Source organism: Pan troglodytes, chromosome 1, assembly GCF_028858775.2.
Source record: "Pan troglodytes isolate AG18354 chromosome 1, NHGRI_mPanTro3-v2.0_pri, whole genome shotgun sequence".
In the NCBI taxonomy this organism is placed as follows: domain Eukaryota; kingdom Metazoa; phylum Chordata; class Mammalia; order Primates; family Hominidae; genus Pan; species Pan troglodytes.
The window spans coordinates 164,282,721-164,300,078 of NC_072398.2; the positions used below are offsets into that span (position 1 = coordinate 164,282,721).

Consider the following 17,358-nt stretch of genomic DNA (forward strand, 5'->3'; position numbering starts at 1 on the left):
ATAAAAACTCAGAATAGCTAAGGAGCGTGGTTTTAATATTTCTAATGAAGACAGTCTTGTAAAACTGCTTTTAATGTTTCTGTATTGTTTCCCCAACCTGGTCGTACTTAATGCTGTGATTTGCTGAGTGGGTACTTAATAATTTTCCTGTTATTGATTGAAAGGGGCCTTCAGTGGGGTAAGTGCTATTAGCAAACACCTCCCACTTGAGAATAATGTGAATTTAGCATAGCCATTGCTCCCCAGAAAATTGGTCATATCTTCCAATTTTCCTTCCTTTAGTGACTCTCAAATGAATGAATTAGTATCCTTGTGGCTGCATGTGAGAAATTTGACCAGTTCATTTCTTACTTTATTGCTATGTCAGGGTAAGGAAAGTCGAATGCTCTATGACTATAATTGTGACTTGCCAATGACTAAGTAGGGGTATTTAATAACCTGCTTAAGAAGGTCAGACATTTAAAATGCCCAAGCGTTTATTTTTTCCACAGAGATAATATAACTCCAAAGAGAAAAAATGTAGCTCCTATTATGTAAATGATTAAGGTCCTTTCAGAAATGTATTTTTCCTCTCTGGGGTCTCATCTGGATAATGAAAAGAACTTGAATATCTCCACCTGGGTTAGTGGACTGAGAACAGGAAGAACGTGAGGACAGAGGTCTCAGTGGGGTCAAAGGCTGGTTAATAGGTACAAAATTACAACTAGATAGGAGGACTAAATGTTAGTATTCTATAGCACTGTATGGTAAATAGGGAAAACAATAATTTCTTGTATATTTCCAAAAAGAGGATTTTGAATGTTCACAACCCAAAAAAATGATAAATATTTGAGATGATGGATATGCTAATTACTCTGATTTGATTATTATACATAGTACACATGTATTGAAATATTATTTGGTATCCTATGAATAGGACAATTATTAGCTGTCATCTAAAAATAAAAGGGAAAAATAAGGTGTAGTATCAGGAAATTAGAGAGCTGGAAGGCTAGAAGATTAGGGCAAAACCTTTGTTGCAAGGACTGAATGAGATTAGGTATGTACAGTAGGGTGAGGTAGTGACCTCTGGCTAGGTGGCCAGAGTTTGAATCATTACTCCCTTTTTGTTTTTTGTTTTTTTTTTTTGAGATGGAGTCTCACCCTGTCACCCAGGCTGGAGTGCAGTGGCGCAATCTTGGCTCACTGCAACCTCCACCTCCCAGGTTCAAACAGTTCTCCTGTCTCAGCCTCCCAAGTAGCTGGGATTACAGGCACGTGCCACTATGCCCTGCTAATTTTTGTATTGTTAGTAGAGGCGGGGTTTCGGCATGTTGGCTGTGCTGGTCTTGAACTCCTGACCGCAGGTGATCCACTCGCCTCGGCCTCCCAAAGTGCTGGAATTACAGGCGTGAGCCACTGCGCTCCACCACTCTGTCTCTTTTGACTGTGTGACCCTGTGAAAGTTACTTACGTTATCTGAATCTCAGTTTCTGCATCAGTGAGTTGTGCAGGTGAAATAAGATAATAGATGGAGGCTGCTTTACACATGGTAAATACTCAAATGTTAGTTACTCGTATTCATTATTATTTTTATTTTTCATTTTTCAACCTCAAATCCCCCAATTTAAAACTGCAACCCTCACTATGCTCCATTCTCCTTTCCTGTTTTATTTTTCCTATAGAACTCATTACAATATTCATACTATATATATATTACTTATTTATCTTTTTAACTTTCCACAGTAGAACATAACCTCTGTGGGGACAGGTATTTTTTTCTGTTTTGTTCACTAGTAGGGAGTGCCCAGGACAGTGCTAGTACACAGCAGGCAGTCACTTAATATTTGTTGAATGAAAGAATATTGCTTCATAAAGTCCCTGGTGTACAAAAAGGGTGACAAATTCTTAATGATGAAACAGCTGAAATGAGACTTGCCAGGGGAATGACTTCCAGGATGTGGCCAGAGGTGTGGAGTACCGAGTAAAGTGGAGAGAAAGCTTCTTGGAGCAAAAATCAAGAGGCCCTGGAGCCAGCATGTGACACAGGTCACATACGTACACTCTATGTCACAGGATGATGCTGGGAAGTGAGGTGGCACAGAGGATGACACGCAAGCTGCCAGCACCTCTAAGATAAATGCAGAGGACTGCTCTGCAGTCAACTGTTAACAGCAATAAGGAGTGGAAGAGGGTGGAATTATCAGACGGCTGCTCTCACAATCAGGAAGGCTTTGGAAGCAGCAATAGGGAGCTAAGAGAATCCAAACACTGCCTCCTAGTCCCATGATGAACGATCCACAGAAGACTGAAGAGAGGTCTCCATAGAGAGTGCTATGGAAGTGATGGCTCCTAAGAGTCAGGATTTCGTCAGGAAACACGTGGGCAAGTTCATCTGAGAGACTGAAATGTAGAAAAGGGCACTGCTAGGGATGTGGCATTCCTGGTGGGAATGATGGGAAAAGACGAGTAAACAGGAGCACAGAGAGTCTAGAGATAAGAGTGTGTGAGATATAAGAGGCTATATGAGTAGATGACAGAGCTTATATTCCTACACGAGGCCACTTAAGTACTTAAGGTAGCAGATTTTTTGTTTGTTTGTTTTTCACCACCACATACGAGATGATTTTGTAGTTAAAAAAGCTAACCAAGGAGAAGTGCAGTACATTTCTGGAAACATCTTGATGTTCAAATACTCTAGGGAATTGCTCAAATATCTAGCAGTCATATCTTCTATTTAATATTTGTCATGAAAATATCTTGCCCTCCCACCTCAGAATACTTGATAGCTTCAATAGGATACAGTCTTTGATGAATTTAAAAAGTCATCACCATTTGGGCCAGGCGCGGTGGCTCACGCCTGTAATCCCAGTACTTTGGGAGGCCGAGGCGGGTGGATCACAAGATCAGGAGATCGAGACCATCCTGGCTAACACGGTGAAACCCCATCCCTACTAAAAATACAAAAAATTAGCCAGGCGTGGTGGCGGGCGCCTGTGGTCCCAGCTACTCGGGAGGCTGAGGTAGGAAAATGGCGTGAACTCGGGAGGCGGAGCTTGCAGTGAGCCGAGATCGAGCCATTGCACTCCAGCCTGGGCGACAGAGCGAGACTCCGTCTCAAAAAAAAAAAAAAAAAAAAAAAAAGTCATCACCATTTGCAATCTTTACTGTTTTTTTTTCCCCAACTTAAAATAAATTGAATTTTTATTATAAATTAATATTTCAGTGAAGCTGTTTCTAAAAGTAAAACATTCAGAAAAGCACTGGGACTCGAGAATTAGAACCACTAACACTTTTCTATCTCTATTATTAACTTAAATTTGGAAGTGTGAAGCACCTCATGTTATCCTCAAATAAAGTCATACGCCACTTAGTTGATTGGTTGATCAGTAGCTCAAACATTGACTGACAATGATATCTAAAGCATTGTAAGAACAAAATGATGAACAAGACAGAATAGTGTTTTGAACACTGTAAAAATACTATTTAGAAGTCAATAAATAAAAATTGAAAAGCTATTTGGAACTGATGACTATTTTGAAGTGGGAATCTTTCTTCTTCTACATTCCCTGAATGAAGAATTAAAGATAATGTTAATTAATATTAATAATAACAAATGCGGGTAAAACCAGAGTGCCCTACAAGAATATGTTAGAAATCCTATTCAATAAAGCATGTTGAAGGAAAATGTTTTTGCAGTATAAAAATTTAGGTGGGGGCACTATTCTCGAGGTAAATTAAAATGTCACCATTTCTATGTCATTTTATCATCACAGCAGAAAAATTAAAAAAATTCTTCTAGGTTTTACTAGCTAAAAATACCCGAGTCTAATGTACATACATGATGAAAACAAATCTCCATTTAAAAAATATAGCCGTTTTTGCTCAGATAGCAAGGCATCATTTTTAGTTTCTTCTAAGGCTTCCCTTGAAGTGCATTTGAATATACTTGTATCTGCATAAACATTTTTTAGCGAGAGAAACAGTGACACCAACATTCATGATATGGCTATTCACACATCCTTTCAAGAAGCCTCTTTTATACTTAAACTTGAACAAAGTCCAAGATTAAGATAATACAATACTAGAGATTCCAATTAATTTCTATTAAAACTCTTCTTGCATGACTTCTCTTGGCCCAAATTGAGATGTTTAAGGAATTTGGGTCTCACTAATTAGAATGGCAATGTTACCAACTTTAAATACCCAGACATCCACTGACAAATATATTTTCATAAAATGTGATATGTTATTCCACACATTTATTAAATATTTATATTTGACTGATAATATGTATTTTCAAAACAGACAACCAAAGATGTCTTTAGATTGGTTTCTTCATAAAAGATCTCTCTCTGTCTCTCAAAACAGGTCCACAATAAAGCATAAACAAATAAGCTGACACATACACTAGCCAAAACAAACAACAAAAAACTCTCAGAGTTGTTTTTTTGTTGTTGAGCCCCAGACAATGATTTGAGGGTTGGCAAAGTGCCTTGTTTAATTTCCTAGTTAAAAGAAGGTAAACTGCATCATCTGGTGTGACCAGATGGAACCAAAGTGCCTTTAAGTATGCAGGTATTGCTTTACTTCAGGATTACCAACCTATGCAACTGTAGTTTCTTCTTTGGCAACATGCTGATTAGTAAAAAAAATACCTGGGTACTTACTAATTTCATCTAATTCAAAGAGAAAGTTTAGGAGGTCACAAGTTGTGGACTTTGCATCTTGGTTATCACAAAATTAATGACCCAAGGCAATGAAGGCTTTGACTTCATGTGCAGAAGATACATCCTCTCCTGAAGACTGCTTATTCACCTGCCTTCTGACCAGGCTAGTTCAAGAAATCAGGATGTTTGAGAAATTTGAAATCAGACCATCTTTCCTAATACTACCCAAACTATTTCTGGATAAGTTCTAGCTAAGAACTTCCATCTCTATGACTATCTTGCAAGCAAAATTTATTGTTCAGAGAAAAAAGCCACAACTATACAAACTATTTATGTATATCAGCCATTCTGATTTTTAAAGTTGCATTAAAACACACTCAAGTTATGAAAATTCTATTTTGTTGCCATGAAACACAAAAACAAGTTCAATATTTAGATTCAAATCTAGAGTGGAATGTGTTTTGGCCAACTTTTGATCCTGGGATAAATGTAGCTATTTAAAATCCTAGAAAGCAGGATTTTATGTGATAAATTTTTATGTGTAAGATGGTCCATAAATTAAGTTAAATTACTTAACTTCTTCCCCCATCATTAGTTCAAATGGACCATTTAATCAAATGACTGGCCTGTTAAGATGATTAAAACTTAAATATAAAACAGAAGAATGCTTACCCTTTATGCAGAATATAACAAATGATCAAAGAATGAGGTTAGATATTTGACATTATATTTATGTATATTTTCCTTAATCTTCTAAAATGGCAAGTCCAGCAATAGTTGTCCATTTTACTGCAGTCATCTCAATTGCAATTTCAGGAGACGCAGATCAAATTTACTAATAAACTCCTTTTTTTCTTTTCCCGATTTTTCTGATCTCTTATACAGCATTCCTTGTCATAAGAATGTATTTACATATTTAGATTTTACAATAATGCATGTTGCATCTAAAATATTAATTATCCAAAACAAGTTAAATACCAATACCAACCAAAAATGTCCTTATATTTGTTGCACTGCATTTGCAAAAGAGTTAGGAAAGAGCCCTGGTTGACAGAGTTAAGTTCCTTGGCCAAAAAAGGTGTGTTTTGTTTTGTTTTATTTTCAATTGACCATAGTTAATTAAATAACCAATATTAACTGCAAATTAGCTTGAACTTTTTTTAATGTGAAAAAATTGAAGATCATATACAAACCAAATTCATGTAATATTTCCTTTAGTGTTTAATATTTTCTAAGTAGCCATAGCATTTTCATATAGAAAGTGAGACCAGAACTTTTGAAGAGAACTGGGATTTGGAAATGCAAATGGGGAAATAAGGATGAGGAGGAGTATAAATTAGAATCTGGTATGCTATGCACTACTTACCTTCAAAAGTCAAATAAAACTTTCCTCTGTCAAACCAAACGAGGGAAGGCTGTTCATTCTCTGTATGGCCAGGAGTTGAAGCGGGATGGGAAGGGTTAAGGAAAGGGAGAGAGAAGGACACAATGTGAGTTACAGAGCAGGTCATTAATCTCACTATAGGGAAGGGTGGAGGCACTACATGCCATTAGCGTGCAGGAAAAAGGGAAGGCTGGCAATCTACACTTTTTTTTTTTTTTTAGTTCAGGAAACAGAAAGCAAAAGCAAAGCTATGGAGGCCTAAAGGAATGGGAACATGTTGGTGGTAGCTTGATACTTGGTGCTTGTGTGCATGGAGCAGAAGTCTTCCTGGCCATGCAGGGGCGTCAGCATATTTTAACTGCACTAATTTGGGCAAACTGTCATTCAGCAATTGCTGTATCCATTTCATCTTCAATGTCATCCCCTTCTATGTTTCCAAAAAGATAAACTCAGAGTTATGGATTGTAGAAAACATTAGCTTAGGTTTTAAATGACAAAGCATTGCATATCAATATAAATTTCAGGGAAGATGTCACATATCTTCCATCCCCTCCCCTGGAATCACCTTAGGCATCCAGACACAAAACACCCTTTACCTATGTATCAAAGAGAAAACAAGATTACTAGTGATGCTCTATTATTTTTTAAATTAAAAAGCAGTGACCGGACATGTAATTCTGAGCAGTTAAATTATTCTTTCCTTTGTAAATTCACAAAGCAATAGCATCTCACCTTTTTTGAACCTCTTCACTGAGAAACTGTCATGCAACCTGCTGTTTTTGAATATAGTCACTTAAAAATTTTCAGTGGCACGAGTTCCACGATGAACAGTAAATATACAGGGTGCATCTGAGAGGCACTGGACGCTCATGAGGTGAGGGCATGTCCATGAAGTTTATAGCATTCAGATGGATAATGGCTTGGATTTTTGGAATCTAGGTCTCTAGAGATCACTTTGCTAGCACCATACCTGCAGGCGTTTCACAGCGCCTTTCAAACGAGGGCAGTTTGTCATAAAAAACATCATCTTCTGACACTACGAACCAAAGAAACATAAACGAATGGAAAACAAAAACACAAATACAAATCCCAAATGAAATCAAGAAGCCCACTTTACTGATTGAAACACAGGAATGATTTTAGTGGAAAAAGGAAACAAAACTGAAAACACTGGAATTATGATTACGATATAAAAAAGTGTTTTCTTATTTTGTGATGATTCTATGAGAGGAAATTAAAATGTTAAAAAAAAGCCAGGGTTTAGCATTTGTGAATTTGTCTGAAGTCAGCTCCAGGGAAGAAGTCATGCCCCACCTTCTCTGGGAGTTGCTAAAGGAACTGTCATTAATAATTGACTTATGCAAGTGTGTTTCACTCCAACACAATTCTCAAGTGGTCAGACATATGTCCATCAACAAGAATCTCCTGACAGAGCAGTGACAGCTCAACAGGATCACTCAGCATGCACCTTCCTCCCATGGGGAAAGTAGATGCTTTTAACATGGCCATAAAAAAGCAACAGTATAAATCCAAGGTCCCTGTATGAACTATCCCATTTCAGCCTCATCAATATCCAAATTCAATTTGCCTTGCACCTGCCTTTGATAGTTATGGACTGTTAATTTTGAACAGCATTATCATAATTTCATCTTTGTCTATGGTATCCAGCTGTGTCTGAATGTCTTTGTAAATTGGTCACAACATCATGAATTGGTGCTCTGGACTTTAACCAATTCAGCTCTTTACAAGGTCTCTCTTCTCAGCAACTAACAAATGCAAGTAATTGGGATTTTTGACTCTATGTGATTTTAAAAAAGTACTCAATGCCACAGGTCTTATGCATACTATTACAACTTTAACAGAAAATTGAATAAAATCTGTACAAAGACCAGTAAGAAAGAAAAATGCAGAGAAGGAAATGGATGAGGGTAGAAAAAATATTCCACAAATAATAATGTTCCTCAGAAAATATTCTATTAGCTTGACTCCATATTTACAATTTAATGATAATATTCCTCATTATCTCTATTGTTATCTCTGTATCTTGAAATGTCAAGGTGCTTGTTTCTTAGAATAACTTTAAGCAATTTCTCTATCCTCATAATATTGATAGGATTTTCCCCCAAATCATATAGTAGAGGTCCTGTGAGCTTTTACTAGTGCAAAAGAAATTACTGTTTTTCATTTATTTATTTATTTATTTATTATTTTTAAAAACTGAGATGAGAATCTTGCTATGTTGCCCAGGCTTGTCCTGAATTCCTGGGGTCAAGTAATCCTCCCATCTCAGCTGGCATTACCACCAGATTACCACTGCACACCACCAAACCTGGCTCATTGATTCTAAACTGTGCACTTTTTCATATTATAACCTGTCTGAAATAATTAATGTAATAAAAAAGCATTTTATCTTAGCTCAACCAGTAGTTTTTCTCCCCTTTCTTAGTTGTATAAAAAATAATGGTACATTTTTCAATCGAGGGTGTCTTCAATTCAATAAAAGGCAGTTGTATAGGAGCTCTTCTTCATTCGAGTGTGACAATACACAAAAAGTCCTGTTTTCACCTGTGGCATCAGATTTGCTTTTGTGTAATCACAGCTGTCATGAGAGATTTCATATCCAAAGTCATTTAGGGGCATCTTCTTATATGAATTGCTGTGTAGAAGGTTTAGACTTGCTCTTAAAACTTTAGTTCTTGAATTACTTTAGATTTGCCCCAATTTTGGTTCAAGTACCATAGGAAATGTCAAAAAAAAGTATTGCAGTGGGAGGGAAATGTTGAGCTACCAACCTCAGAGAATTTGCTGCTGAAATTCTCTACCTCCCTCACACCATTTGACTACATTAAGTTGACATTCCAAGTCAGTTATGATTAGGCCCTTTGGTGTTGAACAGCCCATCCTCTCCGGAGAGGAAGAGCAGTGCACAGGAAGTCTGGGGACAGTCAGTCTTGACAATATATTTACTTCGGAGAAAAGTGGCTGTCAGCTGACCCACAGCAGGTGAAAAGACAAGGCAGGAGGGTGAGGAATTCAGCAGGAAGATGGACACCAAATAAACATAACAAAATCAAACAGATTAAATCAGTATGCTCCTTAGTAATGAAGCAATGTGACTATCCTCTTATGTGGCTATTTTTTTTTTAATCCCACTCTGGTTCATCTTGAAGGAACCCATTCTAGATGTGTTAAGAATCAAAGTTTCTGGCCAGGATTTGAGATTTCTGCAGCAGAGAGTATAAAAACACATTGTACAAACATACACAAAGTTCAAATTCTCTCTCTCTTTTTTTTTTTTTTTTTTGAGATGGAGTCTCACTCTGTCACCTAGGCTGGAGTATGCAGTGGTACGATCTTGGCTCACTGCAACCTCCGCCTCCCGAGTTCAAGGGATTCTCCTGCCTCAGCCTCCCAAGTGGCTGGGACTACAGGCGCCCGCCACCACACCCGGCTAATTTTTGTATTTTTAGTAGAGATGGGGTTTCACTATGTTGGCCAGGCTGGTCTTGAACTCCTGACCTTGTGATCTGCCCGCCTCAGCCTCCCAAAGTGCTGGGATTACAGGCATGAGCCACTGCACTTGGCCAGTTCAAATTCTTTGTGTGTGCTATTTTCTCTATGAATCACAGTGCATTGAAAGAACATGTTACAGGTTTATCTGAGGTCACTTGGGGTCAGCTTTCTGAGTGACAGTTTACTCTTACTTTCCTCTCTGACAGACAAGTCAAATCACATGAAGGAGGTGAAACAACTAATCTAGAAAAAGAGTGGCAGTGTGGGGAATGGCTTATAGCAATCAAGGAATATTAAGGAGATAGAATTAAAAAAAATTACAGAAACAAACAAAACAGAGGGAAATGAGTTACTAGGCATTGAAAGATAGGAAGCCCCAAATTGCCCCAGTTGATGTTGCAGACAGGAGCAAACTTGGCTACATAAATAATGTTAAATATCTGTCTGTTGGTAACTCACAAGAAACTAGGTAACTGGCTCTATTTTCACCAAACTTGAAAGGTTCTTTTGGGAGGATTTGATTAAAGATACAAAGGCACGTGATATAGTTGAAATTCCCTTTGGGGGCCTTAAAAGGCACACCTTAACTTATTTATCTGGGAAAATAGGCAGTTCTTTCTCCAGAAGAGCTTCAGGCTTTGATCAAGCTACTTCTCACATAGGCAACTGGGCAGACTGCTCTTCCGAGAGTAGCAGAAGGAACTTATTTAGCTTTAGTTAACGATTCTCCCAAGCAATGTGGGATGGGCCAGGTGGTTTACACTATGGAAGAGCCGGAGGAGAGTTCTGACAATAAAGGAAGACAATGGGGAACGGGGATCCCATGGGAAAAATGGAATGGGAAAGCCCTAGGTGGGAGACACCATGCAAAAATGAGAGAGGCAATAGGAACCTGTCTCCTGCTGGGAGGTGGAAAAAGAGAGAGACCAGCTTTGGAAAGGGGGATGATGCTCCAGGAAAAATGAAGCATTGAAACCTTGGAAAACCATCCAGCTGAACAGCCATTCTCAACTCTTTACTTTCATCACAGCATAAGGAAACAGGCATAAAGGCATTTCCTGAAAATGCCACCAACGGCTTATTTCTCTGGAAAAACTGACCACACATCACTGAAAAGCACTAGAAAAAAAAATGTTGAAAAGTTTGCTCAAGTCTCACAATGCCGATGTTTATATCATCTGTCAACATAAGGACAACCAAAAATGATGAAGAAATGAAAGCTTCAAGAAAATACAAGTTCTAAATTTTGTGATTTCTGATGTGGTTCATGGTTGGAATTTAAACAAACATTTCCCCTCAAAGGAGACTATTTTTATTTTAAGAAATAATATCTAAATTACAAGACCTTCCTTGGCGATTTCTTCCTTATTTTTTGAATAGCTCTGTATGGAACAGCATAAGAAAATTCCTGCAAAACACAGGTGTTAATGTTCTTTTATTTGTTCATTTGCTTAGGTAAAGCACTTTGCCTCCTTTGCTGAGAAGGTGGTTTTAAAAGAAGAGTCAGGTAATAGTAGCAAAACACACAGCAAAACAATTTCAACCAGAAACACAGGGCCTTGGGGATTTCAGATCATAAAAAATAGCCATTCAAAACCACAAACGGATTAAAAGAGAGGAGAGAATTTTTACCAACTGTGGGAGTGGTGGCTGCGCTCAAGGAATTGGTTGACGATATTGAAGAAGTGCTTTCAGCCCGCGCTAAGGGTGCTATTGGAGGAGGGCTGGAAGAATGAATGGGAGGGCTAAAAGGTCTGGACTGTAAGGAGAAGAAAAGAGATGAAAAGTTAGATACACAGGTTGCAGTATTTTTGCTCCATATTTTTAATGTCTCCCAGCCCCAGATATGACAACTTAGGTATTTGAAGAATAGATGTCACCATTTTTACACTGAAATTAATTCTATCTATATGAGAGTTTGTGGAATGGAGCTGGAGAAACGATAAACCGTAACATGCTAAAGCTGAGCTTAGCGAAGCTGGGATCTGTGACACGGTCAGTGGGTCTGTTTCAGGACTGAACTCACATGCCCTCAGGGACTCAGCAGGTAACACAGAGTGAGAGCTCATACTCGTCTAAAGCTAACGAAATTCAAAAATACTGTGTTAGCCCAGCCAAATGCTATGGACATCATTTGTTTCTGACTCCTGTGTGCAAATGCCAAAGAAATCTACCTCTGCCACAAGTCTCTCTTAATTGTTCACACAGAATGTTTTCCACTCCTCAGCCTTAAAATACAAGGCAAGAAACTTCTGCAACAAATTCCTCAAGCCACCACTCCTTCACTGTATATTCACATCGTGTGCCTACAATCAATATGTCATCTGTATTCTGGGATCAGAAGCCAGGATTTTCCCTCTCTTGGAGTTTTCTAATATCAGACAAATACTGTGAAACACCTCTCTTTCTATGAATGTTACTATCGTCATTTGCGTCTAACCCACTGTAGCAGAGGTAAGGGTCCAAGCGTACCATTCCTGTCATTTTAGACCTTGGCTTGAAAGATGGTAGAAATTTGAGGAGGGTTGAAATGTGCACTCATACCGCAGTGACTGTCTTTCAGATGCCACCTGTCAGGGTTGTTTGTACGAGTTCTCTAAACGCTTAGACCTGAAGGCATTTGGAGCTTCTGTTTGTCATTCTCACTGTTTCTGAGCAAGCCAGGGCAGAAGGGAACATACCACATCTCCAACTCCAGGTTTTCCTGGAGGAAGCTTTGGCCGGGATGGGGGCCGGGGAGGAGGTGGAGGTGGAGTGGTACTTCTGCAAGGAACCAAAGGAGTGGCTGGTCGAGCAGGGGATGATGCACCTGAAAAACAAACTAGCATTAAAAATGGCTGGAAACACAGGGGGCCAAAGCGCTGTTATCACAGTATAATGCCAGTCCCGGACATTTTTTTTTTTTTGCCTTGGCAGTTACTACACTAAACACTGTAGCACTTTCTTTTTTCTCTTTTTTTTTCTTAATAAAGAAAAAAAATCAATGATTTCAGCTATGGTTGATGGTAGAAGCTCATTGCCTTTTGTTGTCATGTGACACCCAGTGAAAGGTAAATCCTTTTATTGCTTTATGACAGAGGTAAGGTCTTAAGACTCTCTGCTGCATGGTAGGTACCTTTCATTATCATCACATACACATTAAACACATAATAAATTCCTTGCATTTTGCATGTATGTAGAATTTATGTCCAAGATGAAAATGGAGGTTAGAACTTGAAGGAAGATGAATGATTTTTCCATTTTAGGTTTTTCTTCTTTAAATGTGGTTAAGAGAATTATGCTTTTGACTGTGGTCAAGCTATGAGCACCAACTTTATCAATGTACCCAAACACTGGATGGTAAGCAAAAGACAAAATATAAGAAAATAGATTAGATGTTGCATGAATACTTTGTATTTAGAATCTTGACAACAGAAATGCACTGAATTTAGAGGATTTTATTTTGTGAAGGAGGCTGCTTGGGCATCTGTCAATGCAGAGTTTGCCCATGACGATTTTTGAAAGAGCTTCTTGGATTTACTTTTCTGGCTGTCAATGACAAACGTATGAAACACAGAAGACACACAGAGGCTGGCATGCACATCAGTCAGCACACCAGTGGGGTCTCTGGATTCAGGCATCTGCCTAACTTCAGTCATATGTCTGAGATATACAGGGAAACTTGACCAAAAACCTTTAAAAAGTCAAATCAACGTTTAAACCGTTCTTGTTCAGAAAAGTTATGACTGCTCCTGAGGTTTTTGTCACTTCCGTTAGAAGCACAGGTCTCAAATCATCCCAAGAAAATTCTAAGAAATCCTGCCCTGGGAGAATATCCACACTTCATCCCCCACACCTGCCACCCCCTTACCACCTCCCAAACAACACATCACAAAACTGGGATCTCTGGAGAGTTTTTATATCAGCATCTCAGTCTCCAAATTCTCAGACTCTCAAAAGCTTTGAAGTTGAGCAGCAAAACCTATCATTTCAGAAATCTGCTGTGTTTTAGGAGAGTCCCTGGGGGATTAAAACTTGCTCCTCTTGTTTAAATAATCTGAAATCCTGAGTGTGTTTCTCTGTGCTGTTTATTCTATGTGTAATCACATTCGTGTGAAACCTACTAATTATTACCCCTGCTCCCTCTCTGTCTCCACCTTCCTCTACCACTACCATCTGTATTCTTACTTTTTATTCTCCACTGGGCCAAGGTCTACGCTAAGCACTTTACATGTATGATCTTATTCCCCTGATAAGCTTTGGAGATAGGTATTGTTAGGTATCTATGTGGAATCTGAAGCTGAGAGATATTCAGTAACTTGTCTCAGGTCATATAGCTCAAACTGTGTGTGTACCTCCAAAGCTCACGCTCTTAAATGCAATCTCTTATAGCTTGAGATGGACTGTGGACTGTGGTGTATAGTCCCACATTTTGCATAAAGTCTGTTCTTATTTTTGCTTGGCTTGCACATCTCTCTCTCAATATAGATATTTTTAGTCTTTGGCTAATCTTCTCTTAAAAAAAAAAGGTATGTTTTGACAGGCCCCACTACAAAGTTTTCTTTTGATTATTGTGTTAGATTTTCACCCAGGATGTTTTCAGAAGACAGAAGTAACAGCATAGAGATCAATAAATCTTTAAACAGTGAAGTCTCAGGACATTTTTTTTTTTTTTTGGTGTTGATGGAGGAGGAGGTGTTCTATTTAGCTTCGTGAAAACCATGCATAGGAAAGGTCCAAAATGTCTATCTGTAGGTCTGTTTCCAAGAAGTAGTCTTTTGAATTGATCTAAAAATAAAAAAATCCAACTGTTTATCCTTTTCCTACATGCTCCAGAAAAAAAAATTTAAACTCCTTTTAGTGATGCCTGGGAAAGTACTAAGGAGCCTTCACCAAGGCAGTGTGGAATATTGAAAAACACTGGATGAAGAACCAGATGATTTGAGTTCTGGCCCTACTGGCCTGAAACCTCAGCTTCCTTGTTTTAAACAGTGAGGCCTTGTTTCTACCTTACAAGGTATTTGTAACTAATAAAATTGAAAATGCTTGTGAAAATGTTGACTATATAAAATGCTACACAAATAGAAAGTAGTAGATACCCGTGATGATGATTGAGATTGTGTTTTTTGATACAAATACAACTAGAAAGACAAAAAAAAGTTTGTTGTTCATTGAAAAGTTAATTGTTTTCCTTTACGGATGCCCCATTGAAATCACTTTTTCTGTACTGATTTGAAGTAATTGATTTCTTGTGCAGCTAGAACGACATTAAGAGAATGTCTAAGAAGCAAAAGGATATTTCAGTTAAAACCCTGCTTGACCAAACCCTGAGGCTTAGCAGGGGATGTTCAGGGCCTGAGGGGTATTTCACAACTGAACTAAGGCTTCACATACTTTCATGAAATTATTCAATTGTTACACATTTTAAGAGTGTAGATGGCTATCATTTGCACATCTCTATCCTCACTCTTCAATTTTCAATTGCATTTTCATTTCCCCCTTAGAAAAGTGTTTATTTCCAGAACAATGCTGGAAAATGATTTGGACAGCAACACTGTGTAAGATTTAACTTTAAAACCCAAAATACACTGAGTTTTGTGAGTTAAAAAAGGTTGGCAACGATTGACATGCTCTCAATCCATTTGTTGTTCTCAACCTGGTCTAATCAATGTGCTTGGCAACCCCCGAAGACCACGTGTCTACCGCTTCAACTTTCATCTCTTTTTTTATGTGTGTGTTGAGCTGGAGCAGTGGAAGCAGCTGGGAGAAGTGGTCAAGGCACAGGCCATGGAATCCAACAGATCTGGGACCATAACCTGGCTCTGCTACTTACTAGCTTTGTGACCACAGCTAAGTTACCTTTTTAAGCTACAGTTTCCTAATCCACAAAATGAGGCTAATAGTTCATGCTGTTGTTGGGAGAATCAAGTGAATTAAAACATATGCACTTTGAGATATGTGAAAAACTAAACAAACTTTCCCAAATTGTGTTTCTTAGACCATAATGATACCATTTCTTTGAACAAACCACTAAATATGTATGTAAATGATTGTATGCTATGTTTCTCTTTTTGATGACTAACACATTAAAAGCCCTGAAACATTACTAATAGAGCTGTCTGCAATGGTGAAAATATTCTAGAACTGTCTAATAAGATAGTTGCTAGCCACATATAGCCACTGAGCACTTGAATTGTGGCTGCTGTATCTAAAGAATGAACTTTTTATATTAATGTTAAGCAACTAAAATTATAATTAAAATAACCACATGCAGCTAGGCACTACTGTATTGGACATTGCTGCTCTAAAAGACTTGTAGTTAGGAAATATATTCAGTTAATTCAACCCCAGGTAGCTCAGACTAATTTGTTTATTGACTGTGTGTTTGCATATAACATCTTTAGTTTCCCAAGTTGGAAAATGTTGCACTGAACATTCTTTCTTTACTTACTCCTTTCTTTCCCTGGCCCTCAAATGTGGTGCAAGCCAACAAAACTCTTTGCCCAGCCTCTGGCACACAACCCACATGGGAGAAGAGAGCCTTTGCCAAGAACCAGCATTCCAGTAAAGTACTGTTCTGGCCAAAACAGGTATTTATAACTTTTGCCATAAGGAAATTGGAGTTATTGGAGCAAATTCTTAACTTCCAACTGCTTTTCAATAGCAGGTACCTCTTCTGATTCACAAGGTTATCAGTACTGTCTATACTTGGTCAGTGACAGTCACCTTGCTGTGAATAAAATTTTAAAAATGAGTGCATAGTGGTATACAATTAAATATGCTCTGAGAAATACAAGAAAGTTAGTTTCATCAGGCCTAATGTTATGAAAAGCAGGTAGTGAGAAGCATTGCTAATCTTTAAAACATGAGGCCATACCCTATTGTTTCAATCTTAAATTTATATTTCTTCCAGCTTGTATATGTTCCACCAATAAAAGATTAAGCAGCAAATAAACTGGGACTTACTTAAAGAGATAATGCTGCAGAGTTTTATTTATTCACAAACTTCAGTGGCCCAGTTCAATTTTCTACATAGAAATCCAATCTTTAAACACCAGTAAAGTCAAGCTTTTTCCAGCTTAATTATGAAGAATCAAGAGTCTTTACTGGTGACATTTTAAAATAATTTCAAATAAGGTATGGAAGCTAAACATTAAAATCACAACAAAACTCTCAAAAATTCCAGAAAGAAAACAAAGATTCCTTTCTTCCTAATTAGATCAGTGGTAAATTCAATTGAACAAATATCTTCGAGAACTTTATGAAAGGTGTTAGATGAAACACAGATGAATTACCAAAGCCACCTGTCCTCTCTACTCCTGATAAAGATGTTTCCTTTGAGGACAGCATTGTGGCCTACCCTTGGAGGGAAGTGGGTATTCTTTAAATGTCCTTTTAGGAGACTGAGAGTCTGGCTTAGGAGAGCTGCATAGAAAATAAAAGTACACACCCCTCTTTTATAACGGACGAGTAATGTCTTTGGGTTTGTGGTTTGGAGGATTTTCATAGTGGTTCTTTATTATCTTTACAGGTAGGTAAGGAGCTTTGCATCCCCTCAAAGACCTGAAAGAACAATAGAGGGATGGAGATGGATGCTGTAACCCTCTAGAATTAGAGGAGCACAGACGAGTACATTTTGAGAGAAGACTTTTGGTGATCTTGTCGATGACACTGTGCAGTGTAGATGGGTGTCAGTAGTCAAATAAGTTTGGAATATTTATGACCAAACCTTACAAAAGTGCCTGGAGAGCACACTGGTTAACAACATAGGCTCCAGCTCAGACAGACCTGAGTATGAATCCAGTTCATTGCCTCCAGCTTGTAAACTTGGGC

The 17,358-nt window shown here is 38.1% G+C and overlaps 1 protein-coding gene across 35 annotated transcripts in view; it reads right to left on the bottom strand.

Annotated features, from left to right (window-relative positions):
- Positions 1-17,358, bottom strand: part of SGIP1 (SH3GL interacting endocytic adaptor 1) — a 222,914-nt gene that overhangs the window by 48,804 nt on the left and 156,752 nt on the right. For 12 of the 35 annotated variants that reach the window (XM_054684015.2, XM_063800851.1, XM_063800835.1 and 9 more), the window contains 3 exons: positions 12,228-12,355; positions 11,179-11,305; positions 6,016-6,075 (listed from right to left, as the gene is read on the bottom strand). In XM_054684015.2, coding sequence (XP_054539990.1) covers positions 6,016-6,075; positions 11,179-11,305; positions 12,228-12,355 — 315 coding nt within the window. Of the gene's footprint in view, positions 1-6,015; positions 6,076-7,003; positions 7,070-11,178; positions 11,306-12,227; positions 12,356-17,358 lie in introns of all 35 variants that reach the window. The other 23 variants (XM_063800836.1, XM_054684003.2, XM_054684000.2 and 20 more) reach the window with 3 other exon arrangements.